At 38.8% G+C, this 27,916-nt stretch overlaps 2 protein-coding genes across 2 annotated transcripts in view; one reads left to right on the top strand and one right to left on the bottom strand.

Moving 5' to 3' along the window:
• The first annotated feature begins 3,239 nt into the window (after positions 1-3,239).
• LOC144527009 (myosin-7-like) lies at positions 3,240-14,652 on the top strand. Its single transcript, XM_078264824.1, has 37 exons — positions 3,240-3,440; positions 3,539-3,682; positions 3,814-3,970; positions 4,066-4,093; positions 4,178-4,286; positions 4,446-4,538; positions 4,627-4,690; positions 4,779-4,877; positions 4,983-5,086; positions 5,180-5,318; positions 5,861-5,979; positions 6,065-6,214; positions 6,320-6,490; positions 6,588-6,897; positions 7,546-7,625; positions 7,766-7,971; positions 8,097-8,220; positions 8,299-8,435; positions 8,942-9,197; positions 9,295-9,537; positions 9,630-9,806; positions 9,890-10,035; positions 10,121-10,211; positions 10,330-10,719; positions 10,840-10,966; positions 11,043-11,161; positions 11,239-11,435; positions 11,516-11,699; positions 11,783-11,948; positions 12,034-12,158; positions 12,247-12,555; positions 12,646-12,849; positions 12,930-13,226; positions 13,381-13,485; positions 13,578-13,673; positions 14,114-14,248; positions 14,632-14,652. The coding sequence occupies exons 1-37, from the start codon at positions 3,240-3,242 to the stop codon at positions 14,650-14,652; spliced, it is 5,823 nt and encodes a 1,940-aa protein (XP_078120950.1).
• Positions 14,653-16,575: 1,923 nt separating this feature from the next.
• The window catches only part of LOC144526119 (uncharacterized), an 89,228-nt gene continuing 77,887 nt past the window's right edge, over positions 16,576-27,916 (bottom strand). Inside the window, exon 16 of the mRNA XM_078263335.1 lies at positions 16,576-16,706. Within this exon, the coding sequence (XP_078119461.1) occupies positions 16,576-16,706 (131 nt within the window). The remainder of the gene's footprint in view (positions 16,707-27,916) is intronic.

Genomic DNA, 27,916 nt, shown 5'->3' with positions numbered 1-27,916 from the left:
CATTTCTGTTGTACAAATGAATGTTTTGGTTTTACACATATAAAGAGTTTGGTCTTATGTAATGCATAACAGTGGAACATTTATGTATTTGAACATCAGTTCAATGAACATCAATGCATCAATATATCTCAATATTGTAAAACATATCCATTTTAACAATGTTTTCGTAATTTCAAACCATATCGCCCAGCTGCATTATACAACATGCTGTAAAACAATGTAAGACTGAGTGTTGCCTTTTGCTTTAGCTAGGACGCGATCACTATAAAGTAAATTCTTTTATATAGTAAAACAGAATAAATAAATTAAAATAATATAATTATAAACAATTATTAAATATTAATAATATATAAACAAAATACAATGTAAACAAATAAAAAGGCAAAGTTGAAATGTAGTATCTAAAAACAACAAACTGAATTTAATCAGCAATTCTTCGACAGGCTTACCGTACTTTATTCTCCTGCAGCAGCACGAAGGAGGGACTGATGCTAAGGCTCCTACACTGTCAGAGGGAGCCAAGTGAAGGGTGGATATCAGTCCAGCATGACATGCTGACCTTGATCTCACATGCCCTCGTCCTTCTAAGGGATTAGATATTGTCAACAAGATTATAAAATAAGAAATAAATTGCATAGTGTTATTCTTTGTCATCCACATGCTAACACTTACAGAACTATGTAAGCCATGGCTTTATTCATTCTTCTGCTGACCCTTTAGAACTTAACCTCGTTACCCTTATCTGTGTCAACTGCTTAACATCTAGGACTTTGGTGTGTTTCGAAATACTTTATGATTAATTAGCAGACAACAGCAGCAATAGCATATCAAGGTGACACCGTTTGTTCTTTCCAATAAAGATTTTATCTGCTAACGCAAGTGGCATTACCTTAGAGGATTCTGGTTACAACTCTGTGTCCAAACAGCGGGAAGGTGATGAAAGCCAAGATGGGGACACAAAGCAGATGACGATTTTCACAGGGAGTTGGACAGCTGAGAATGAGAATGAGTCCAACAATGTAAAAGCAAATTCTGATCAACTCTAACACGGTCCATTGGAATTTTGCTCAGCACTCATCATTGCCATTCTACAAGAGTAAACAAAACATGCATATGGCTTTAATTGCTAAGGGATGACAAATGGTGAGAGTGGACAAATGGCTACATTTCATGAAAGGAGGACAAAACAACAAAATGAAGGTTTTGTTTTTCTCAAAGCAGTGTTCACTTAAATGTGTTTTGATTAATGTTTACTAAATTTAGACTAAGATGGATGGATTCAAACCATCAAACGATTACATATTTTAATGGAATAGAAATAAAAAAAGTTATGTAACTTCTGTTGTAGAATAAACTGAGGTGTATTTTTATCGCCATGCACCTGTTACCCCTCATCAGATACTGCCCTTCTCAATCAGAGAGAACAAATCCAGACAAGAATTTCACAGGGTTATCTTTGTCCTCAAGGGCAAAGGAAAGGAAACAATGCCATGATGAAACCATGAGACAAAGGCTGTAGAACTAGCTGGACAGAACTGTCTGAGTGATCATTTATAGTCCCTGACCTTGGCTTTCACTCTACAACAGCTGCGACACTTGTCTAAAGAGAGGTTGCAGAAAGGTATTTTACAGCTATTCATATGAATGACCTCAGCTGAACTTTATCTTTTTGATGAGGAATCTTAACATGACAAGTCCAGAGCTGTTCTCAAAGCCCAATGTTTGAAGAACAAATTTTATTTAGTCATTCACACTGAATCGACTGGCGCTCTTAGGAGGAAAGGACAGAATCACGGCAGAGGATGTTGATCCTGTTGATCTAATGAACATTTTAACTTATCATGTAAACTTGAATTTAAATGGATTGTTTGAACCCTAAATCTAAATATACTGTACGACCATAAAAAGGGTTAATGTTATTAACCATCAGTTTATCGGTTGTTTTAAGCCCCCAACGTCTCCTTCCAGGCGGCGCTGCCTGGAAGGCACTAGGATTAGGCAATGGCTATGGCTATGGTTAGGGTTAAGGTCAGGGTTAGGTGCCTTGAAGTCAGCGATTCCTGGAAGGAGACGTTGGGGGCTTAAAACACCATCAAGCTAACCATCAGTTCATTACATATATCAATACCAAGTAGGTTTTAATTGAACATAACTGGAAATAAACATAATAATACATTTTACTTTACAACCGAAGACCGGTTAAAAAGGTTCAGCATTTAAGTTTAACATTTAAAAGCCCTGTCAAAGTAGGAAAGAATTGAATGTGTGTACATTAATAATACTTAATAATACATTAAATACAATACAAAAACTATAAACAAAGCTAAATATTAAAACTATGAAATCACAGCCAAAAGAACTCATTGAATTAAGTTAGTAGGTAGTAAGATATTACATAAAATGACCTGTTGTGATTTATCTGCTTAAAATAAGACTTGATATCAAGCCTGTCCCTGATCCACACCTCTTCCCCTCCCCTTTCTTTGTACCATGTATTGTCCTCGCCTTGTTGGTCACAGGGTGAAAGCAACAAATAGCAGCAGTAGATTCTGCCCAATTAGGACAATGCTTTTTTTAAAATATGAAACCTATCTCCAGAAATTCATCCCATATTTGGTGGATAAACAACCTTTATTAATGGAGAGAGTGCTGCTGTCAGCTACAGGGATCGTCACTTCATTTGATTAAAGGTTGAGAGTCAAAGGTAAGCAAAACATTTATACGAGTCGTATGGTAAGGTAGCCTAAATAGAAAATATTTTGGTTTTTGGAATACACTTCACGTGTATATCATGTTCTTTGCTGGTGGTCAACAATGGTTGTGGCATGGTAGTTGAAACAAAATGTTTTGCTTTGTTATCTGGTTTGGATAGCAAGACCCTAACTGACCCTGGTTCCTTTAAACTCCAACCAGCCCTAAGTAAGAGCCACTTTTGATTCTATCAGTAAAAATCTTGAATCATGACTACAATAGCCACAACTTCAGTGAGGACTTAAAAGTAAATTTAGTTTCAGTACAGCTGTTGAAATTAAATTGATACAGGATTAAGAGCTCAAGGTGATTTGCATACTAAAGAAAAACAACTATCTACTTTGTCATTATTGCATATGTGGTATGCTGATGGCTAATGTATAGCATGAAATGTGACACACGTCCTATTGTACACATTCTATAATAATTCTGAGTGCTGCTTTATGTTAATCTTAATACAATATCCAAAAATCTGTAACAGGTTGAAAATGGGTGACGCTGCCATGAGAGAGTTTGGGACGGCTGCTCCTTTTCTGAGAAAGTCAGACAAGGAGCGTTTGGAGGCCCAGACTCGTATATTTGACATGAAGAAGGAGTGCTTTGTTCCTGACCCTGTGGTTGAGTTCGTCAAAGCTTCCATCATCAGTCGGGATGGTGACAAAGTCACCGCTGAAACGGAATTTGGAAAGGTAGATCATACAATATCAGTTCACTCACATATTTCTAGAGAGACATTTGATTATTTTTGGTCAGTGTGACTGTGAAATATATAATTTTTTTTCTGCAGACTGTGACAGTGAAGGAGTGTGATGTACACCCTCAAAACCCGCCAAAGTTTGATAAAATTGAAGACATGGCGATGTTCACCTTCCTCCATGAGCCCGCTGTGCTGTTTAACCTCAAAGAGCGTTATGCAGCATGGATGATCTATGTAAGACAATAAAGTGTAACATAAAACCTCACCTACCCATTGATAAAGCAGTGTTTAATAAGCAACATCGTTATGACAAGGTAACACATTATCTTGTTTTATTATCTGTTGCCTTTCTCTTACTACAACAGACCTACTCTGGGCTCTTCTGTGTGACTGTCAACCCCTACAAGTGGCTGCCAGTCTACAACCAAGAGGTGGTTGTTGCCTATAGAGGAAAGAAGAGGTCTGAAGCTCCTCCCCATATTTTCTCCATCTCTGACAATGGCTACCAGTACATGCTGTCAGGTAAATATTCTATTTTAGCCTCATTTTCTTTAAATATTCAACGTTGACGTCATTTTATTTTTTACCAATACTTTGAAAATCTCTCTTGCTGACAGACAGAGAAAACCAGTCAATCCTTATCACGTAAGTCACATAGCCTAAAAAATCCCTTAAGTAGTTAAGGGTCATAGGTCTTGGTCTAAAACCTTCTGTCTCTCTTCAACTCAGTGGAGAATCCGGTGCTGGAAAGACTGTCAACACCAAGCGTGTCATTCAGTACTTTGCCAGCATCGCTGCTGCCCCGAATGTGAAGAAAGATCTGGCTGCTGAAAAGAAGGTCTGTACTACAAAATATACTTCTGAATATTTCACAAAGTATCAGTTGTAAAGCACAATCACACTTCAATTAAAAATAATTTCTAATAGCTGAAACACATTTTACAATACTTGGCACTGAACCTGAACCTGAAGGTGTGTCTTTATTTGACAAAATCAGGGTACCCTGGAGGATCAAATCATCCAGGCTAACCCTGCTCTGGAGGCCTTCGGGAATGCCAAGACCATCAGGAATGACAACTCCTCTAGATTTGTGAGTGTCTGTGTGGTTGCAAATGTTAATTTTTAAATTGAAGTAATTGAATGAACAGGACTAAAATGAGTGGTTCGCTTCCTCTTAGGGTAAATTTATCCGCATTCATTTTGATAACCGTGGAAAGCTGGCCTCTGCTGATATTGAAACTTGTAAGTAACATGGTTTATGTAACACATTTAAATGTATTACCTATCAACTTATCAGTGTAGCACAATAACAATTGTTTTCTCGAAACAGACCTTTTGGAAAAGTCTCGTGTGACCTATCAGTTAAAAGCTGAGAGGGACTACCACATTTTCTACCAGATCTTGTCTCAGGCAAAGCCGGAACTTCTGGGTATAAATCTGATAAAATGCTGTAAATCTCCATCAAAAGTGAGTTATGACTGAATCTTAATAGAGTTAGATATTTTACAGCACATTTTTTTCATTTCCTCCTCAGACATGTTGCTTATCACCAACAACCCTTACGACTACGCCTTCATCTCCCAAGGAGAGACAACAGTAGCCTCTATCAATGATTCTGAAGAGCTGATGGCCACTGATGTGAGCTGAATCTTCAAATCCCAGTCCAAAATGAATTTTTACATCAACTTTTACTCTGCCAGAAATGCATTTTTGATCTTGTGTTTTTTTCAGGAAGCCTTTGATGTACTGGGATTCACTCAAGAAGAGAAGAACGGCATTTACAAGCTGACTGGTGCCATCATGCATCATGGAAATATGAAATTCAAGACCAAGCAACGTGAAGAGCAGGCAGAGGCTGATGGCACTGAAGGTGAGAGATGTTTTTTTGAAACAAACTACAGCAAACGGTGCTAAACACAAAAAACCCAAAAGAACTCATCATTGACTTCAGAAAGAGCAGCACAGACCCCCTCCTGCTATCTATAGATGGTGACTGCGTGAAGAAGGTCAAAACATATTTGGCTTGCTGCCCTCTGGGAAGTGCTACAGATCACTCAAAACCCCGAATAACAGACTCAAACACAGCTTTTCCCCACAGACAAAAAACGACAAGTGCTCAATATTCTTAAAAGTGCCATTTCTCAATGCAGTTTTTAACTACTTTATTTTATCTATTCATTTATTATCTTGTCGAATGAATGTGTGGAGAGAATGTGTTTTTTTTTCTTTCACTAGCGACACCCTGTAGGAGTAGCACTCTGAATTTCGCTGTACGTTATTAATGATACAGTACAATGACAATAAAGGCATTCTATTCTATTCTAAAAGGATCAGGGATAAAAGAATGACAAAAACCTTGAAAAGCAGTGAAGACCTTGATTAATTAATCCAAATACCAAAATGCCTCAACAGTTGCTGACAAAGTTGCATATCTGATGGGCCTGAACTCTGCTGACCTCATCAAGGGTCTCTGTCACCCAAGAGTCAAAGTAGGAAATGAGTGGGTCACCAAGGGACAAAATGTCGCCCAGGTAAGAGTATATGAATATATTTATTAAATTCCAAAATAAAGTCCAGAAATTTTACTAAGGTGTTTTATGTATATTTCCTTTTTAGGTGAACTATGCTGTTAGTGCACTGTCTAAATCAGTGTATGAGAAGATGTTTCTGTGGATGGTGGTGAGAATTAATCAATCCCTGGACACCAAGCAGCCTCGCCAGTATTTCATTGGTGTACTGGACATTGCTGGATTTGAGATCTTTGATGTGAGTTTGAAAAAAATACATACTCTATATGAAGTAGTCTAGTTAGTAGTAGTAGTTTAAGGAGAAGGTATTAAGCCTGTCATACTGTGGACTTTTTCATTACAGTTCAACACCTTTGAGCAGCTGTGCATCAACTTCACCAATGAAAAACTGCAACAGTTTTTCAACCACCACATGTTTGTGCTGGAGCAGGAAGAGTACAAGAAAGAGGGCATTGAATGGACTTTCATAGATTTTGGTATGGACTTGCAGGCCTGCATTGACCTGATTGAAAAGGTGAGAAAATGGACTTCTGTATGTCCAGCCATAGATAAAGATTGATTGAAAAAATGATGATACATTTTTCAAACCACTCATATTTTTGTCCCTTCAGCCCATGGGTATCATGTCCATCCTTGAAGAGGAGTGCATGTTCCCCAAAGCCTCTGATACCACCTTTAAAAGTAAGCTCTATGACAACCATCTGGGGAAATCTGCCAACTTCCAGAAGCCCAGAATTGTTAAAGGGAAACCAGAGGCCCATTTTGCCCTGATGCATTATGCTGGAACTGTTGATTATAATATCAACAACTGGCTGGTGAAGAACAAGGATCCTCTGAATGAGACCGTTGTAGGACTCTACCAGAAGTCTAATCTCAAGCTGTTATCTATCCTCTTCGCAAATTATGCTGGATCAGAAGCAGGTAGGAATAAACGGAGGGGCAAATTCACAAAGAATGGATTGCAGCCTCTGATAGCACACTGAATTGCGCATCACTTGCAACAACTAACGCCCCATCTCAAGTAAAAAGAGTTCAAGTTATTAAACTGATCGTATTGTTAATTTAGTTTTTGATAAATGAGTTAGAGATGATTTCTTTGCACACTGCATAAGCCTATTGCCATTGCATAAGCCTATATCATGGGTATGATTCAGGCAAGGAATTTAATACATGACAGAAAGAAACGGTATATAGGATTCTGTCAGTGCTGTTGGTGTTTTCAAACACACACCTTCAGACTGTTAAAGATGACATGATTTAAAGCGATGGACACTTTTTATAAATGCGCTTCATTACCACCAACTCTCTGAAGACTAATAATTTTACTGTGTGTGGCTATCAGTGCTGCTCTTTGTGAATTGGACTGCAGAGAAAGGGGCCAATTTTGCCACAAATGTCTGCATATTACCTAATTTTAATATGTGCCACAAGCACAGGAGCTTGCCTGGCAATGGTTAGGGGTAGACAGTTTCTTTTTGTCTTATAAGTGCAACTTTAGCAGCTGCAAAAGCTGCACAATCCTATGATGAATTTGCCCCTGAATGTACTGCATTTGCCGGTTTATTACAGTAGCTGAAGGTGGAAAGGGCAAAGGAGGAGGAAGCAAAAAGAAGGGTGCATCCTTCCAAACAGTGTCTGCCTTGCACAGGGTTAGTAAACATAAATGTCTGAATGGCTATTTCATATGAAAAACAATGACTGAGACTTAATTTTACATTGATAACAGAGATATGCAACACAACAATAACCTAAACTGAGTGTTAACCACAGGGTTAAATTACCTCCTCAGGAGAACCTGAACAAGCTGATGACCAACTTGAGGTCTACTCACCCTCACTTTGTTCGCTGCATCATCCCCAATGAGACCAAGACTCCTGGGGCCATGGAGAACCCTCTGGTGATGCACCAGCTGCGCTGTAACGGTGTGCTGGAAGGCATCAGGATCTGCAGAAAGGGCTTCCCCAACAGGATCCTCTATGGAGATTTCAAACAGAGGTTTGCATGTGATGAACAATCCCAAATTTAAATCTACCAAATAAATCAAATGAGTGTCTTATATTTCTTATATATATCTTTCACAACATGGAAAAAACATTTTATCTGTTGGATTTGTGTCAAAGATACCGTATTTTGAACCCTAATGCCATTCCTGAGGGACAGTTTATCGACAACAAGAAGGCTGCCGAGAAACTGTTGGGTTCACTGGATATTGACCACACCCAGTACAAGCTGGGGCACACAAAGGTCAGTATTAAATATAGAAAATGGATTTGTATCAAATACATATTATTACTGACTATCCAATCTGCCCTATGAAAAAAGGTGTTCTTCAAAGCTGGACTGCTGGGTCTGCTCGAGGAGATGCGAGATGACCGCTTATCTCTAATCATCACTAGGATCCAGGCAAGGTCACGAGGTGTTCTGGCAAGAATTGAATTCCAGAAGATTGTAGAACGCAGGTAACTGCTCACAGCATGGCCAAACTTTGAATGTCAAAACAGTTAACTTTTATTCATATAGCCCAATATCATGAATCACAAATTTGCCTCAAGGGACTTTACAATCTGTACAGTATTAACAACACCCTCTATCCTTAGACTCTTAATGTGATAAAGAAAAACTCTATCCATCTCTCAAAAATTAAGAAACGATACCCTTTGACAAAAAACAGTACCTTAAAATGCACATGTACTCTGTCTTACATACACAAACCAAATAAATAAATAAATATCAAACAGAAAAGCATAGTGGGGGAGCTGAATCTATTTACGTTTTCTATATGTCCATGATGGGACAGCGGTATAAGAAAGGTGTGTATGTTATTTGAGCATACAGTACGTTTACATTGGTCTTCTGACATGTTCTGTTTTGTTGGTTAAAAAAAAAATATATTTTTTTAAAAAGTAAAAGAAATGGATTTTACCTGATGGAGACAACTTTAAAGACAATGATATGTTGTCGGCAGGGATGCACTACTTGTGATCCAATGGAACATCCGTGCCTTCATGGGGGTCAAGAATTGGCCCTGGATGAAGATGTACTTCAAGATTAAACCTCTGTTGAAGTCAGCAGAGTCCGAGAAGGAGATGGCCAACATGAAGGAAGAGTTTGGCAAACTAAAAGAGGCTTATGCAAAATCAGAAGCCCGCAGGAAGGAACTCGAAGAAAAAATGGTCACTCTTCTCCAAGAGAAGAATGACCTGCAGCTCCAAGTTCAATCTGTATGTTAGAAATGTTAAAATCTGTGAGCATTACAATAATAATGAAATCAAACCAAATCTGCCTATATATAATGCTGTGCCTTTTAAATTACAACAGGAGCAAGATAATCTTTGTGATGCTGAAGAAAGATGTGAGGGGCTGATCAAAAACAAAATTCAGATGGAGGCAAAAGCCAAAGAGCTGACAGAAAGATTGGAGGATGAGGAGGAGATGAATTCTGAACTGACTGCTAAGAAGAGGAAGCTGGAGGATGAGTGCTCTGAGCTGAAGAAAGACATTGATGACTTAGAGTTAACTCTGGCTAAAGTGGAGAAAGAGAAGCATGCCACAGAGAACAAGGTACCACAAACACTAAATACTGTGAAATTAGTCTGCGTGTCCCAAATAACATTCATGTTAAAGTCCCTGACACAAATTTCTTCTGGCCACAGGTAAAGAACATGACAGAAGAGATGGCTGCTCTGGATGAAATAATTGCCAAGTTGACGAAAGAAAAGAAAGCCTTACAGGAAGCTCATCAGCAAACGCTGGATGATCTGCAGAGTGAAGAAGACAAAGTCAACACTCTGACCAAGGCCAAGACCAAGCTGGAGCAGCAAGTGGATGATGTAAGAATTTACAAGATTACGTGGATTTGTATGTAACATGTAAAATATTGACTGAATAAGAAGTTATGTATTATCACCCACAGCTCGAAGGCTCCCTTGAGCAAGAGAAGAAAGTGCGTATGGACCTTGAGAGAGCAAAACGGAAGCTTGAGGGAGACCTAAAGTTAGCTCAAGAGAGTATCATGGACCTGGAAAATGACAAGCAGCAACTCGAAGAGAGACTGAAAAAGTAATATGAAATGCACTTGTAAAAAACACAAATAGATGTAAACTATGTGGCAGCTGGTCCATATTATTATTTTTTTTATCCACAGGAAAGATTTTGAAATCAACCAACTCAATAGTAAAATAGAAGATGAACAAGCAATGAGTGCCCAGCTCCAGAAAAAATTGAAGGAGTTACAGGTAATAATTAAAATAAATAAAGTTGGATAACCTGGTGCTTGAATAGGACATTTTACGACCACAATTATAATAAAAGCAATACAATGCCATTTCATATTTTGTTTTCATTTTGGTCTAGGCCCGCATTGAGGAGCTGGAAGAAGAGCTTGAGGCAGAGCGAGCTGCCCGAGCCAAAGTGGAGAAGCAGAGAGCAGACTTGGCCAGAGAGCTGGAGGAGATCAGTGAGAGGCTGGAGGAGGCTGGTGGAGCAACATCTGCTCAGATTGAGATGAACAAGAAGAGGGAGGCTGAGTTCCAGAAACTCCGCAGAGACCTTGAAGAGGCCACTCTGCAGCATGAAGCCACTGCTGCCACACTCAGGAAGAAACAAGCTGACAGTGTGGCTGACCTGGGAGAGCAGATTGACAACTTGCAGAGAGTCAAGCAGAAACTGGAGAAGGAGAAGAGCGAGCTCAGACTGGAGCTGGATGATGTGGTCTCCAATATGGAACATATTGTGAAGGCTAAGGTAAATTTTTTTATTTATTGTATGTTTCTACTCATCGGATGAGTAATTTGTTAGTCTAAGACAACTTTTCATTTCTTTTGTAGTAGGTTACATGCCATTGTTAACGTATTTTGTTTTCAGAATAATTTGGAGAAGATGTGCAGGTCTCTGGAAGACCAGATGAATGAATACAAAACAAAGGCAGAAGAGGGACAGCGTACTATCAATGACTTCACCATGCAGAAAGCAAAGCTTCAAACTGAGAATGGTAAACATTTGATTTGAACCGTGTGTTTTGTTTGAGATATTATAAACAACTCATTTAATTCTTTTATCAAAATTAGGTGAACTTGTAAGGCGGCTTGAGGAAAAGGATTCCCTGGTGTCCCAACTAAGCAGAGGAAAACAGTCCTACACGCAACAAATTGAAGACCTTAAAAGACAACTAGAGGAAGAAGTCAAGGTATCAACCAACAACCTTTTAGAACTTGGTACAGATGGTAGTACATAAAGATGCAACAAGATATGCTTTCATTTTAGGCCAAGAATGCGTTAGCCCATGCAGTGCAGTCTGCTCGTCATGACTGTGACCTGCTCAGGGAGCAGTATGAGGAGGAGCAGGAGGCCAAGGGTGAATTGCAGCGAGGCATGTCCAAGGCCAACTCTGAGGTTGCTCAGTGGAGAACTAAATATGAAACTGATGCCATCCAGAGAACTGAGGAACTGGAGGATGCCAAGTGAGTAAAATATATTTTCACTCGATCAACTTTGCAAAGCTTTTAAACAATAAACCAAAATAACTTCTATCATCATCCAGAAAGAAGCTGGCTCAGCGTCTGCAGGATGCTGAGGAGGCTGTGGAAGCAGTGAATGCTAAATGTTCGTCTCTGGAGAAGACCAAACACAGGCTGCAGAATGAGATTGAAGATCTCATGGTGGATGTGGAGAGGTCTAATGCTGCTGCTGCTGCTCTGGACAAGAAACAAAGAAACTTTGACAAGGTTGCATTTAAAATACATATGGCACTTTTGCTCTTTTAGATAAATAACTAGAGTAAAATGAACTTTAAGCATACATATTTCAGGTCTTGGCAGAATGGAAACAGAAGTATGAAGAGTCTCAAACAGAGCTGGAGAGCTCTCAGAAGGAAGCCAGGTCTCTGAGCACTGAGCTCTTCAAACTGAAGAACTCTTATGAAGAATCTCTTGAACATCTGGAGACCATGAAGAGAGAGAATAAGAATCTACAGGGTATGGGTCAAACCAGCTTACACCTCTATTGTAGATTTGTTTTCTAATGACCAAACCATTAATAATGTGATATTTTGTTTCTCAGAGGAAATATCTGACCTCACTGAGCAAATTGGTGAGAGTGGAAAGAGTATCCATGAGCTTGAGAAGATTCGAAAACAGTTAGAACAAGAGAAGTCTGAGATACAAACAGCCCTGGAGGAAGCAGAGGTATCTTGAATGTTGAACGGTGGACTTCATGACATTGTTTTGGTACTTGGTGTACTAGTCATGCATTTCATTTTTTTATTCGTGATAGGCCTCACTGGAACATGAGGAAGGGAAGATTCTCAGAGCCCAGCTTGAGTTCAACCAGATTAAGGCTGATCTTGATCGCAAGTTGGCCGAGAAAGATGAGGAGATGGAGCAAGCAAAGAGAAATCAGCAGCGAATTGTGGATACTCTTCAGAGCTCTCTTGAGGCCGAGACTCGCAGCAGGAATGAGGCTCTCCGTTTGAAGAAGAAGATGGAGGGAGACCTCAATGAGATGGAGATCCAGCTGAGCCAGGCCAACAGGCAGGCAGCTGAGGCCCAGAAACAACTTAAATCTGTTCATACACATCTAAAGGTAAGCATTTTATTTAAAAAAAATTGGACATATTGCATTACACTATCAGTTTATATAACTTGCTTCACAATAAATTTCCTGCATTTCCAGGACCTTCAGCTCCAGCTTGATGACGCTCTTCGGGCCAATGATGATCTAAAGGAAAACAATGCCATAGTTGAGAGACGCACCAACCTTCTTCAGGCCGAAGTGGAGGAGCTCAGGTCTGCTCTGGAGCAAACTGAGAGAGGTCGCAAACTTGCTGAGCAAGAGCTGCTGGATGTTAGTGAAAGGGTGCAGCTCCTGCACTCACAGGTGAGATGCAGTGATTGCACAGTTCTTTTCTATTGTTATTTTACGGAGAAATTCTATAATCAAGTTTTGTATTCAACCAGAACACCAGTCTCCTAAACCAAAAGAAGAAGCTGGAGGCTGATACATCCCAGCTTCAGACAGAAGTAGAAGATGCTGTGCAGGAGTGCAGAAACGCTGAGGAGAAGGCTAAGAAGGCCATTACTGATGCTGCCATGATGGCAGAGGAGCTGAAGAAAGAGCAGGACACCAGTGCTCACCTGGAGCGTATGAAGAAGAACATGGAGCAAACCATCAAAGACCTGCAGCACCGTCTGGATGAAGCTGAACAGATCGCCATGAAGGGAGGCAAGAAGCAGGTGCAGAAGCTCGAGGCCAGGGTGAGTGTCAATAATTTTCGAATGAAATCACAAAATCATCAAAATCTGACAATATAAAACATCCTAGAACTATGACTTTTACTCATAATCAAAAAGCTTAGTTACAAATATGTTATGTAAAGAAAACAGCATTTTCAAATCATTCCCTCAACAGGTCAGAGAACTGGAAGTTGAAGTAGAGGCTGAACAAAGAAAGTCTAGCGAATCTGTCAAGGGAATACGAAAATATGAGAGACGAATCAAAGAGTTGACCTATCAGGCAAGTTTTAATTAATTTACAAAATTGTAGAACACAAATTTGAAAAAAAAATTCTATTCAAAATTAAAAAAAAATTTTGTTTGTTTTTACAGACAGAGGAGGATCGCAAGAATATTGCCCGTCTGCAAGACCTGGTAGACAAGCTGCAACTAAAGGTCAAATCCTACAAGAGAGCTGCAGAGGAAGCTGTAAGTATTAGCATTTTAGAGAAACTAATATAAAAAAGTATAAAACCTGTCCAAGCCCAGTATGTTTGTGCATATTCAATACCATGGCTCATTCCCAGCTCAATAAAAGCTATGTGGTAGAGCTAGGCAATATGGCCAAAATAACTTTAAGCCTCAATGAAATGATTTTGTAACAGAATTGTTCTTATCAGCACAACTATTTAGAGAAGCTCAATCAGCCTTGATAAACTTTGCACAGCCCAGTAAAAACATCCTCTCAATGAACATTTTAAATAATTTTACACACAATGCTTTCATATAATTTCATATAAAATGTAATTGAAAAAAATCTATTCCCAGTGGTTCAGTTGGTTTTAAGTATGTCTCAGTACATAATCCATGTTATAAGTGCAGACATACATGTCAGGCACTGATGAGGTTATTGTGTTTCTGTTCTACAGGAGGAGCAGTCCAACAATAATCTTAGCAAGTTTCGTAAGCTTCAACATGAACTTGACGAAGCTGAAGAGAGAGCTGACATCTCCGAGTCTCAGGTCAACAAGCTACGTGCCAAGAGTCGTGATGTGGGCTCCAAGGTCAGTTCTTGATTGTCAATTATTTTTTTATCCTTTTTTGTGTTGGGCACATATAGTGCCTGTTTTGAGCCACGTTAGTTTCAGTAAAGTTTAAAATCTATAATAATGTATGATATAAATCACAGTATAATCTTGTAGTTCTGTCCCTTAAGAAAAATGTGACTACAGAGACAACACTAAGGTAGTGTTTATGAGCCAGTCAGTATTTTACTACCAGAATCCATTAATGGCGTCAGTTAGTGTACAGTGTGCACAAAACCATCATATTACTATGTAGAACAGTAAATCAACAACATGTAAAGGTTATGATTGCAGCATTGCAAATTATAATGCATTAAAAAAGAACTTTTTAAATCACATTGTCCTACTTTTTCTCATTTCAGAAAGGACATGACGAGGAGTGAAGCTCATGGAATGACTTCTGGATTCTTCAGAGGCACCTGATGTTTGAATATTGTGTCTCCCTAAGCATGTCAGTTGTTCAGTAGAATAAAAAGAATCTGCATCTCAAACTGTTCCTTCGTCATTGGATCCAACCTTTAGGATACTGGTAACACTTAAGTTAACTGGGGCTTTATAGCATGTTTGTAACAGGTATACAAATACAGTACACTTAGTTATGGCTGATGTCGCCATTACTATTACGTAATTAAAATGCATTTCCTATTCTAAATTGTACCTACGTCACCTGTATGTAAAATATTGGATTGTAGCTGCACACATCATTGTACAACTTCTTCCATATACCAGTTAAACGCAGAGTCCATCTGCGTTCTCTTCCAGGTTTTTCAAATAGACACGCCCACTCAGCCACAGCAAAAAGCAGTGAAGTGGGTTACCACAGTAAAACATTAAGTTACTGTAATCAATAAGGTTATGACTAATGTGAACGTTAGCACTAGCTGAGTCAACATTAGCTGTGCCAAGTTTGGAAAAGACAGCACATAAGTTAAGCAATGTAATGTTACTGTGGACTGTAAAGCAGCGTTAACGATAAACCAGCAGCTCTTCTGTGAGATAAAATGACAGTCTGGTTGATTTAAAGAGAGCAATATAACAGCTTAAGTTCCCCGTCTGTGAGGGATGTCTGAGGGCAAGGTAAATTAGAGGAAAATACAAAAAAATAGAGTAAACTTAAACTGATATTAAATCTTTTTAGGAGGTCCTTTATTAGGTGGCTAAAATATGTTTAGCAGCTGCCCCCGTCCACAGCATTACATATCTCCTTCTTTAAAGCCACCACACTTCTTTGACAAAACAGTAATTTTACGTTGCAAAACATGGGAGTTGGTACTGCTGGGCTGTGCAGGGTAAAAAGTTAAACCACGAGAGCCGTGCTGGACTTGAATTAACTTTCCAAAGTGGAGGGGCAGTGGATGGGCCTTTACCCCTAATTAGGTTCATGGACACAAATAGCCTGCAGGTCATAGTGAGAAGGGTAACACAAAGGTTTAAAGCAATTTGTTATAAAAAAAAATCTGACTATTAGATAATTGTCTGAATATTTACCTATTATGATCATGTTACAATGTCATTAACATAACAGATACGATTGGCAATACGAAGCAGCAAATGCTCTTTTAAGCTCACCTGTTATTGAGGTACACTTGCGGAGGGTGTCTCATTCCTTGTGTTGTTTCACAATAGAAGCCTATGATTCTTTAGAAAAGAAAAACATTAAATGTTAGGAAAATTGTGACCAAAAGCACTTCTGCTCTCTTTCAGGTGAGTGACCATACAGATACATATCAGCAAATGAATGCATTACAGATTACAATAAACTTATAAGCATATACAAGTGAGCTCACTAATAAAGAATGCAATATCTAATAATTATTAGCTTTTGGAACTATAGGAGACGTACTTCAAAAGTACCACTTAAGATTGTGTCTACATTGTCCACATCTTTCACAACAATATCACTACATTTGCACATATTGCAATAAACTTTCATGGAAAATGTTATACTTAATGTGAATAAATTGCACACTGGGCATGTCACATAAAACATTTCACATAATGAAGAGTTTGCTAAATTCATTCAAATATAATATAATTCAAATCCTACCTTTTTCCTCCATTTTTCTGTTATGTGCCATGCTCAGTCTTCATCAGCAGAAAAACATTTTCATCTATAAGAGCCTTAACCAGATCTGAGCGCAAATCCACCAACCACTAACTTCAGTGTCTGAATGGAGGCCAGAAGAAGGGTAAGACAAGAGAAGGACACATGGAGGCAGGGTCCAACACTCAACACCTCCTCAAGTGACCCTCAGTGAATACCAAGTATTCCAACAATAGAAACCTCATCTAAAACCACAGTTGGCTCAGATTTCAAACTTAAGGTTGGCTGACACCTTCCCTTCTGTGTACATGTGATTGCAGAAGTCACGGATAGCAGGACTATGGACAGCTGGGAATGGGACCTTCGCCAGAGGGCTGAGTGCTCCTTTAACGCCTGGAGTAGATAAAAGCTAAGTAAAGGAGGTCAGGATCCTGGTTTGAAGGAAACCACATTGTCAACATAATGTACAGTATGTCCACTGTATGGAGGGCATTTTAAATAACGCCCTGTTGTTACTTAGGCTAAACAAGGTTCCCTGATAAGGTACAGGTATATCAGGGCCCTGCCTAGTTATTAACATCCTTTGTCTATCTTCTATCATAAACGCCACTGAGTTACAAATAATATGCTAGTTTCAGTTCAACGGTTACCTATTGAAAAAAATGTTTGCTGGAAGTACTAGTATTACAGTCCTTGTCAGAATGCAAAAAAAACCTGCAGAATTTGAAGTGAGACCTAGGCCTATTCCTTCAGCTCCTACTCTCCCCTCTCTGTCCTGGCCCTCCCATTAGACAAGCACGGGCATGCAACGGCTTCATACAGTAATCTGTAAGAGTACTAATCATTCATTTTATCCCAATGCTGTTATATAGCGGCAATTCTATGAGAGTTACCATTACCATTTTATGTGTAAAGTCCTTTTGTATAAGATACTGTGATTAAAGGCTCTAGCTAGCTACATAATTATTACATTACATTACATGTTTTATCCAAAGCGACTTACAATTGTAAGAATGTGTCATATCCACTGTGCCATCACCACCAGAATCTGAATTAGCTGCAGCCAAGAACTATGGTTGGCAGAAGGCTAAACTAAAGGCTCGTTTTCTACGTTTACGTTTCCTCTCATACTGCCTCCGGCGTCACGTCGTTCGGTGGCAGCAGCAGGCTCTGGCGCGGCTTCGACCTCTGTACCTCGTAGCAGACTAATTGGACACTTATCTTGCTGCTGTTCATGGCAGACAGACGTCCATCAGTTACCGTCTCCCAGACTTACTGCCAAGACTGAAATATCATATATCATCTGTTTAATAAATATTCATCTTTACTTCATCCACTTGGGTCTCCTGATTGGAATGAAGCAATAGCATAAGTTCAGTCAGGAGGACTTTACTTTTTCATGCTTAAGCCTTCTTTAAATCCCACTCATCTGCATTCAGTCTTTACACACATCCAGTCTGGAGCTGTCAATTATTGTATCAGCTGCTTCCATTAGCTGGTCAAATCAGCTGATCTCCTCTATCAAATCGCTCAGCGACACACCTACATTGTAAGCATAGGTATCATCCTGCTGCTGCCTCCGTTTAAATATGATTCTCTCTCTGCCTTTAGTACATTCGTGCTGCTCTTATGGGAGCGGTACGTTCACCGCTGTTAGGGCTAGGGATGCACCGATCCGACTTTTCCAGTCCCGATACCGATACCGATGCCAGGGCTTTGTGTATCTGTCGATACCCGATACCGATCCGATACTGTTGTTGAATTAATAATAAACTGTATACCTTCCACCTTATACCTTCCTTCCACCATGTGGAAGAGACTAAAGGCACCAGACTTTCCTAACTAAACATTACTTTCCTAACTAAGACAAAATAACATAAATGTAATGTATTGAATTCTTATTTATTTGTTATTTAAAAAACAATTGTCCATTCAAATCGAAAATATAATGTAATCAAACTTTTTTTTAAATTAATTTAAATAAATAACAATAATGGGCCTTTATATAGGTTTATAATGGCTTATTCTACTATTTTGTCAATATCGAGGCCAATATCCGATCTTAATATCGGATCGGTGCACCCCTAGTTAGGGCAATTTATTATTTTTGCTAGTAAAAAATATGCTTGGCCTGCTGGATTTTTTCATCTACCAGTCCCCTTGTAACCTGACTCCGCCAGATGGATTGCTTCGCATTTGCTCGGCATATCCATCTGGGAACTTTCCGTTGGAGAACTTTTGGGAAGGGGCGAAAATACTGGTTAGCTGATTGGATAAACCATCTGTCTATCACCACCTATGTTGGTCAAAAAAGGTAATTTTGGAAACTGGATGCACCAATCCAAAACATCAGCAGATAACGACTCAAATAGCTGAATCGGGTTATCGTGACAATGGGGTCAATCTATTCAATTTAATGTTTATTTGCTATATACATTATATACTGGAATTTTACCAAATTGCTGGTGCACAATTTATTACTTTAATAATAGATAGGCTAAAAATTCAATAAATGTATATCGGCGTTGCCTTACACATAAAATAATGATCCAAGTCACATTCACACAGGCATGCAGCTTATTGTTAAACACTTATATCGGATCTGTACTCAGTATCTGCCGATACCCAAGGCCCAGGTATCAGTATCAGGACAGAAAAAGATGGATCGGTTCATCCCTTCTGTATGGGATGTGACTATCTTCCCCTCGCAAAAGATGTCAGGTACTTATATGGTTCACTTCAGAGCTGGTTGGTCTGGTTCATGAGGGTTCGTGTGTAGTTATAGAGGGGTTTTCTGCAATTGGGTGGAGAACATATAATGGACATATAGCCTACTTACAGAGTCTGGGCTGTTATATTTCAGATGTATCTCTCTCTACTGACCTTCCTCCCCAGTTGCTGCAAGAAAATCACAAATACAATATTAGATACAGTGTTTTACCCTACCTAAAAAGCAAGAATCAAATTTAATTCAGTATAATCAGCCCTAAGAGAAACAGATTTACAGTAGGATATATTGTTGCTTCCTGTTTTAGATGGCTGCACAGTATATTTTTGGCTGTCAGCAATTGCTTGATCGCCTGTTGCTGCTCCTCTCCATATAAAAACTTCCCTCTACCTGCGTCATATGCTGTCCCTATGGATGTATTAGGCAGTCCCCAAGCAGTCCCCAGCTAAATCATGAGTGCCAGTAAGCCGGCAGGAATTTCACAGGTTATCTTTGTGCTCAAGGATACAACGCCATGCCAGAAGGCCCTTAAGGACAAGGGTAGAAGCACCCTTGCTTCTAACCTTGCGTACTAACCCATTTTACATGTGGTGGTATTATCCTGATATCACAACTTTTAATTACTCTATGCGGCTAATAACATAAAGGAAAATATGTTTGCAAAATGATTGCCGCTGACATTGAGAACTGTCTTGTTTTAAGTGCTATTATTATTATTATTATTATTATTATTATTATTATTATTATTATATGTCTTTGCTAGTCTGAGAAATTTCAGATAACGTCACATGGATACGTTATCCACATTAAAATAAAGAAGAAAAAGCAACTAACGTTACACTGAAAGTAGCAGGAGTCAACATTACCTCAAACTTCGGGGCAGAGCAGGACAAGACACATTACTAGCTACATAATTTGGACCAACAACAACATTTTCCACCACAGAAAACCTCACATCCAAATGTTCTCTCTGGACTTTGCTGTCTATTTTACAATGTACAACGTTAGTAGCTAGCCCACGTGAAATACAAACAGGTGGCTGCCGCTGTGTATTTGAGATTTGAACGCATTAATTGAATGAAGATTAATGCGAATAAAGTAAATACTTTTTTTTAATAAAGATAGGAATTATAGCTAACGTTAGTGTAACGTTACGTACGCTAACGTTATATTTAATATTTTGCTAGCTAACTTTAGCTAACAACCAGCATTCCATTGGATACGTGTTAAATTGAGGTTTGCCTGATATAACGTTACACCACCACAGTGGGGGAAAGTAACTGTCTAAGTACATTTATTAAAGTAGCCTACTGTACTTACAATTGAGTACAATTTTGGGGTAGTCTACTTGTAGCAACAGCAGCCCCCTCATGTACTTCCATCCCCCTGCCTACAACATGCCGTTCCTCCCCTGTCCGCCAGTGGACCGAGTCCAGGGTTTTCCCGTCTCCACCTGCCTGCACACCTGCACGTCATTACCTAAGGTCTTTGATCGTGTGCATTAGCTAGCAGCTACAGTGCTCTGTCATCATATCAAATATATATCAGGTCAGCCTTTGTTAACTGATTATACCAATATGATGCACTGTCATGGTCAACAGCCAACAAATAAATTATGATATCATGACATTATTGTAGGCTACAATTTATAATATTTAATTGATGCCCAGGGGTAATTCACAGGTTACCCGCCCAGCAGTAGGCTAGGCTTATATAAAGTAATAATAGAGTGATGTAGCCTAGGCAATATTTAAATATAATTCAATAATATAATATACATTATCTGAAATCAACCATTCTGCACAATGAGTATTTTTAGTGTGCTTTTGTGTTTTTGCTATTACTTCTGTACTTAAATACTTACAGTAAGTAAAATCTAAAATGCATTATGTTAACTTGTAACAATGTATTTCTACATTGTGGTAAACTACTGCTACTTTTTTAAGTACTTGTTATACTGGTATATGGCTACCATTAGCAACATGTAACAAACTGAAATACTTTTTTGTCTTTAGCACAAATTAACTTTATTATAAATAAACTATATTAATGCCTTCTTCACCAATCAGTCAGTCTGCATAAAAAAATATTCAAACGAGACAATGAATTGCTCATGTATGAACACACAAAAAAGCTGCAAATCATGTTTAGGTGTAATGTAAAAATGAAGGAATGAGGAGAGAAGTTTGAGAACTTTTAGGAGCCATACGTAATCAATTGCCAAAGTATGCATATTATTGTCTTTGTCCTAGCATTGTTAATTTAGCCACATTGGTAACGCCAAAGAATTTCTAATAAGGGAAGAAGTTCCACTCTCTCGTTACTTCCGGCTTCTGAACTGGTTGCAGTTCCACCAGAGTTCCATATAGGGGGCGCTCACAGGCCAGTGCAGAATGAATGGGACTCTATGGAGCTATACCCCTCAAAATCCACTTTTCTCAGGATATCATTTTTTGTCTAGTAATTTGAATGTTGCATTCGAAAGGGGAGGCTAAGAAAATACACACTGCTGGGTGTTAGATTTTTTTAAAGTCGCTTTTTTGTTCTAAAAAGCCTTTTAAAATGTCAATGATGTCATACACATATACGGCCAGAGATACTGCTTTACGGCAAGCTCTGAGTCGCTTCCTTTGTTCTCTCGAAGCATCGACAACACAGCTGACAGGTTAGCCTCTCCCTGTTAATACACGTGCTAGAAAGAGGTTTGCTAATGTTTCACGCCGAAATATTCACTCTGACATTCTGGCTCCGCTTCGGATGCCGTCAAGCGGGATCTCCGATCGTAATCAGTCCTTCACTGACCAATCAGCATTCATTAGAATAATGCTAGCGTGTTATGGGCATCAACGACTCAACCTGTAAGAAATCGAAAGGGCACAAGTACTCGTTCATTCAACTTTTGACCTATAATCCATGTTGAACTTGCAAAAACTACAATCAAATCTGAGATTTCTCAACGACAATCAGGCGAAAGAGACACATTTAGCCGTCTAGCTCCATAGAGTCCCATTCATTTAGCACTGGACCGCGATCACCCCCAGTGGTTCTCTGGAGGAACTGCAACCAAATTCGGTACAATGGGGCTGAATAGGGAGTGGAACGGCTTTCCGTAGACGGGCTTTGGTAACGCTGTATGGAAGAGTATATTTTGGGTCTGGGAAAGAAAAACCTGGCACACTGTCATTGCTGCGAAGCTTCCAAAGTCAGACTAAGACACAAATATTCAATTAAGAGTAAGCAGTTTTAGAGCTACAATTCCATCCAACCTTTTATCATCTGAAAATACACTAACAGCAAAAATAATTAGGATTGAGTTAGGATTCTAAAAAAGTACGAGGCTCGAAAGTCCTTCATCAGTCTGGTGCTTTTTTACACCAAAATGTAGCGTGTATAGTTTAGGTTTACTGCTGAATATGGTCTGCTACTGGTTAAAAGGGTCAACCATCGTGTGAGATCAAGATAAATAAATGCCACTACATTAGTAAATGTGTTTGATGTAAATGAATGTAGAAGAAATGACACAACTGTGACACCGCCTGATCTTTTGCTCATCTTTTTATTTCATGATTATAATATTCACATCACTGGTTAACAATGAATCACAATGAACATCTCTTTCATACCAAATATTCAGAATTGAAGGGGGAGATGAGCTCTATCTAACAGGACAGATGCCTCTAACAACCAGCAGTTTGTTTGTTGTCTTCTGCATGCTCTTGCTATGGTGTTGTGCCCTACAGAATGATACAGCACACACTGCAGTGGATCCACTTCACGGTACTGAAAAGTGCATTCTTTTTGCCCGTTTCCACTCAATTTGTAATGACCCATTTGAACATATAGCTATTACCTCTGACGAAAAGTACAGTAGGTAAGACCGTATGAACATCCTATCAACAAAGCCTGTCTAATAAATTAAACCAACACAATATTTATTGTTTATGAAGCGGTACAGAGTTATAGTTTGTGCTCTTGATTAAAAAAAAAAAAAAAAAGAATAACTGTAGGAATATGGTTTTTACTGCCCTACCATCTGGTAGTGGCTGCATACTGTATGTGGTAATGTAGAGAAAGCTACTTTTCAGTACTGTGATGTTGAAAATTCTCTGTAGGTGAAAGACACAGCTATGGGCTCCGGGTGCATATCTACCAACACTCTCTTTTATTTTTGATAACCTTTTCCCAGTTATATTTCAGGCAATTAGCAGACTGTCTTCGAAAGACAGTTCAAGTTCAACCTTAATGTTTGAGCTCAGCAATCATTGCTATGTTTTTAATTGTGCAAATTTGTCCAAAATGTTCTGTAATTGTTTTGCCTTTCTTATTGACACTGAGAAGATCATTTGGTACAAGATGTCCCTTAATTCACTCCCGTGTTGGTAGGTATGTCAAGGTGTCTATATAGGAGCTGTCTAATAAAGAACATTACATTCTTCCACATTCCAAAAGTCTGGCTAGTCTAACAGGAGGGGGGTGGCGGTCGGCGAGAGAAAGGGCTGACCAGTGTGTGTCAGGTGTTACGTGCACAGTAGTGCATTTTAAATTAAAGTGGAAACCAATCACATTGTTTCTTTCTGTTTTAATGAACTAAAGTTTGCCAACCGATTCCAAAGTGTGTCATTTTCTTTTCTTTTCCTGTCTGTGATGCGTGTTCAGTCATCCATCAGACCATACCAAAACACGACACACACTGCCTCCCTTTCTCCTCATCAATTTGAATCTGGTAAATAGTGTTTCCATATGTGATCTATCTTCCAGAACAGAACAGAGACAAACCTCATACATGTATTCATAATCTTGCATCTTTAATACATTTTAAAAACATTCTTGAAACTTCAGCAGCCCTTTTCTAGGCGGAAAAAAGGCAGACTCTGAAAAACAAAAGTACACTTTCCCTTACTTATGCTTTCAATCTTATAATAATACCATTATTAACCTCAATGGTAACAGGTTTATGAACGTGAAAGCTCATCTGTCAACATCCACCACATCCTGTTAAGATGTAAGATTTTTTTTTTGTTTCTTTTCTTTGTTTAATTTTAATTAATTAGAGTTACTTCTGGAGTGATAAAAACATGGTGGAAACTATATACAAGGGACAGTGTGAGATACTAGTGGAAGGGTGGTGTTCAAGCGCTATAACTGGGGATTCAGACAGTTGTGAACAGACATCAGAGTCACTCTGGTTATTACCTTCTGCCCAAGCTGCAAAGTTGCAATGTTAACTTTATTTCACAAATAACCATACTGGTTACTATTGAGTACTAAAAGCTTGACTCTAGTCTTAAACCTAATCATATCCTCAATGATAATGTAAACCTTAACTTTAAGGGATAAGGTGGCCCAATGGTCTTCTTACTGAATATATGAATGGTCAGGAAGGGTAGACTGGAACCACAATTACCTCTATTTGACAGCTTGTGCACTGTTGCTATAGCATATAGAATGCAAAGTATGAACTGACCCATACTAGAATTTTGAGGCAGATACCAATATCAATTTTTTTAAATATTTGGTAATGATGTATCAATTCGGCTGATTTTGTACATAAACACATAACATAAACAAAAGATTTTCATAAGGATCCCTTACATTTGGTTGTAAAAGAGTTGTGGCCAAGATTTGCATTGAGCCGGACATTTGTTTTGTTAAAAAGTAGATGTTCTAATGCTGTCACTGCTTCCAAATGACCTCAAACGCATCTTTGTCATTTATGTACAACTATTTGTCCTTACTTATCCTTTACTTTAACGGACTATAAACTGACACCTGCCCACTTGGGAAATGTGCCTTTGTAGCTTGGTCATAAAGTAATAAGCAGTGACTGTTGACAGGAACGACAAGAGGGCAGACTGGAGAGGTGAGTGTTAAACCATCATAGCCATTACAATAGCACAACACCGATGACCACAGCTCCACTAAAATCCACTAAGCTGACCAAGACAAAGGGGGTACCCATGTGCCATTCAAGATACACAACATCAGGTCATCCAGTCATATGGTAGCATACTCTTACACTAAGCTTAAGACTACAACTTGTTCCTCTGTTATATGCACAAACCACTGTCTACACCTATCAAAGTGCTTTTATCCTTTTGTCCCTCTATTCCCAAAGAAGAATTCACATTTTCGCTTTCACATATGATCCACACATATCGCATGTATCTTTTGTTTACTTATGGGCAACTTATGGGAATGATTTGGAGGGACAGTACAATATTAAATATGCTTAAATAGTGTTTTTAGTTGCCTAGTCTTTATTGTTGACTATTTGATAATTTTTTTCTTTGATTATCATAACTTTATCTAACTACCAAAACTGTTTTGCTCCCAAAAGCACACATTTACAGTACACAGCTGACAATGTTTTACCAATTTACAGTGAAGCAACTTATACATCACTTCAATGCATCAAGAAATGAACGAGACTGTGTTCAAAGTGCACAAGACTTTTAAGTTTTAAGGGGAACTGTACATAATTAATATGATTTTGATCGTATTTAGTGTTCCAGATACAATAAGATAGTGTAACCATCAAAAGTAGTTTAAATGAGAACAGTATGTAACTCGACTAAAGCTTCTCTAATGGTGATGTAAGGTTTCTCAGTCAGCCTTAAGTCTTAGTTAAGTCTCAGAGCCAGACTATCAGTGTTCTAGAGGCTAAGCAGCGCTCTCTACAGGATGGATGCAGTAGTAACACTTCACACATCTGACAACTACGGCAACACCCCACAAACACGTCACTAATCCCTCATAGTTTTAGCAGAGACCATCCCAGCCTTAATTGCATAATGCATAGAATTACAGGGAGTAGATGGGGACTTCTCCATTAAGATAGATGCTTCTATGCTCATTTTTCTGGTGAGACACAATGCTTTTCCTAAAATAATGCAAACAGGATGGAGAGTTGCATCTCTTCTCCACACAAGATCAATAAGACAAAAACTAATGTTCCCTATACATTTAGGTAATTTTCTCATCAACCATTGATTTAGATTTTTGTGTCTTTGTGTCTGAATGTACTATGGCCATTTTAATGAAAAAAAAAACTTAACCTGTGGATCTCTATTTTACAAGTACAGATGTGTTCACTAGAAAAAAAACTTCACACCACTGGATGGTCCCAATGACAGTATTTGCAGGCCTTTCTTGCTTCTTCCTTGCTGAAATACTGCTGCATTCATGACATTTTGGAGCCGGACAGTTCCTGCTGTCCAGGGTAGTAAAATTATATTTTTTTTACCTTTGAGAATTTTAATATTTTTTGTACAAGAGAAAGCTCAAGAAAAGTCTAGTTACTTCCACCTATTTAACACTACAGAGGTTTTTATTTAGAAGTAAAATATGTGCTAGAGACACTAGATAATTAGAAACATGTTCATCTTGATCATCTGCTTCTGTGCAGTAGTCACCTAAAGTGGCTTGGTAGTAGCTCTTAGTAGGTTCAATCTACAGAACAGTCTCTTGTAAATTAACTAAAAAAGTTGCAAAGAAAATGCCAACTTCAGACTTGCCATGAATGTAACATTATTCCCTTTGATTGACACTTCTTCCTACAAGTGAACTCTCTTAACTACCTGTCAACTTCTGTGGTCGTTCTCTGTCTCTGTCATGTGTAGGCGCACATGACAGGATGCGTTCTCGTTCAGCAATCACTGTATTGCTGTCAGAGAGTCGGAGTGAAACACAGGACGAGGAAATAGACGAGAAGGAGGCGGGATGAGGTGAACTTATGATAAAAAAAAGAAAAAAAAGCCAGACAATGACTATGTTAGGAACAACACACTGACACAGCGCATCAGCATAGACCACCAAAATACCGATACATAAAGAGTTGGTTTTATTAACAGACAAATGCTTCTATGAACAGCATACCATTTTTATTTTAGGGTGCGTATTTGTGTGTATTATATTGTACGTGTTTATGTGCTGATTCCTGTGTGTGTGTGTGCGCGCGCCAGTGTGTCACACACCAACAAGCATGTGTGTGCTTTCCTGTATATATATATATATATATATATATATATATATATATATATATATGTGCTTATGTGGAAGTGTGTTTGTGTGTGAAGAAAGTTAGCAGGTCTCACAGAGAGGATTCTAAGACGCACCGGCTAGTGGGAGGACTTAAAAGACGGTGCGGCTCTGTTACATGACCAGGACGTACCACATGCACGAGAGAAAGAAGTCTCTTATAGCCACATGTGAACTGTAAATGCTAGACACAGCTCAGGACTGAATGATACGGTTTGGGATCAAGCGATTAGACAGTAAGGGGGACAACTTTGTGGAAGCTAATGTGAATCCAAATGAAAGAATATTTTGTGAGTGAATTAAGGCCCGATCACACCAGAATATGACATGGTGAAATTCATTCGTCTTATTTTTTATTATGTGGTCTTAGCAGCTTGGTGACGTAAGGGACTAATAACAGGGTAAGTTGTTAAACAAATGTAGCTGGCGAGCTAACAGTAAGACTCTGGCAAACAGAGAACATCCTAGCCTAGTCAGTCGCAACAGCTCTCACAACAGATCCCCCCCCCCTTTTACTCTTTACTGTGCCGTTTACTAGTGATGGCTAGCTTCATGAACCATTTTCTTTATTTTCTGAGCCCACTAGATGGTGCTCTCTGTTCAACAAAGGGTTGAAAGCGCACGGAATTGCCATTCCTTGAGTCTTTTTCTTTAAACCAAGAGTGCCATCTAGTGGGGTCAACAAATACAACTACAGGTTAACAAAGCTTCATTTGGACATCACTACCGTTTACTCCACCCCAGCAAATTAGCGTGTCAAAGTTAACTTGAACTTGATGTGAATATTTTGCACGGTTTCACTTTCACCACATCAATTATCACTTATCCTCCCAATTCC

The sequence above is a fragment of the Sander vitreus genome, chromosome 12 (assembly GCF_031162955.1).
Source record: "Sander vitreus isolate 19-12246 chromosome 12, sanVit1, whole genome shotgun sequence".
In the NCBI taxonomy this organism is placed as follows: Eukaryota; Metazoa; Chordata; class Actinopteri; order Perciformes; family Percidae; genus Sander; species Sander vitreus.
Note: the sequence above shows the minus strand (reverse complement) of the source record. Positions and strands in the feature narration are given on the sequence as shown.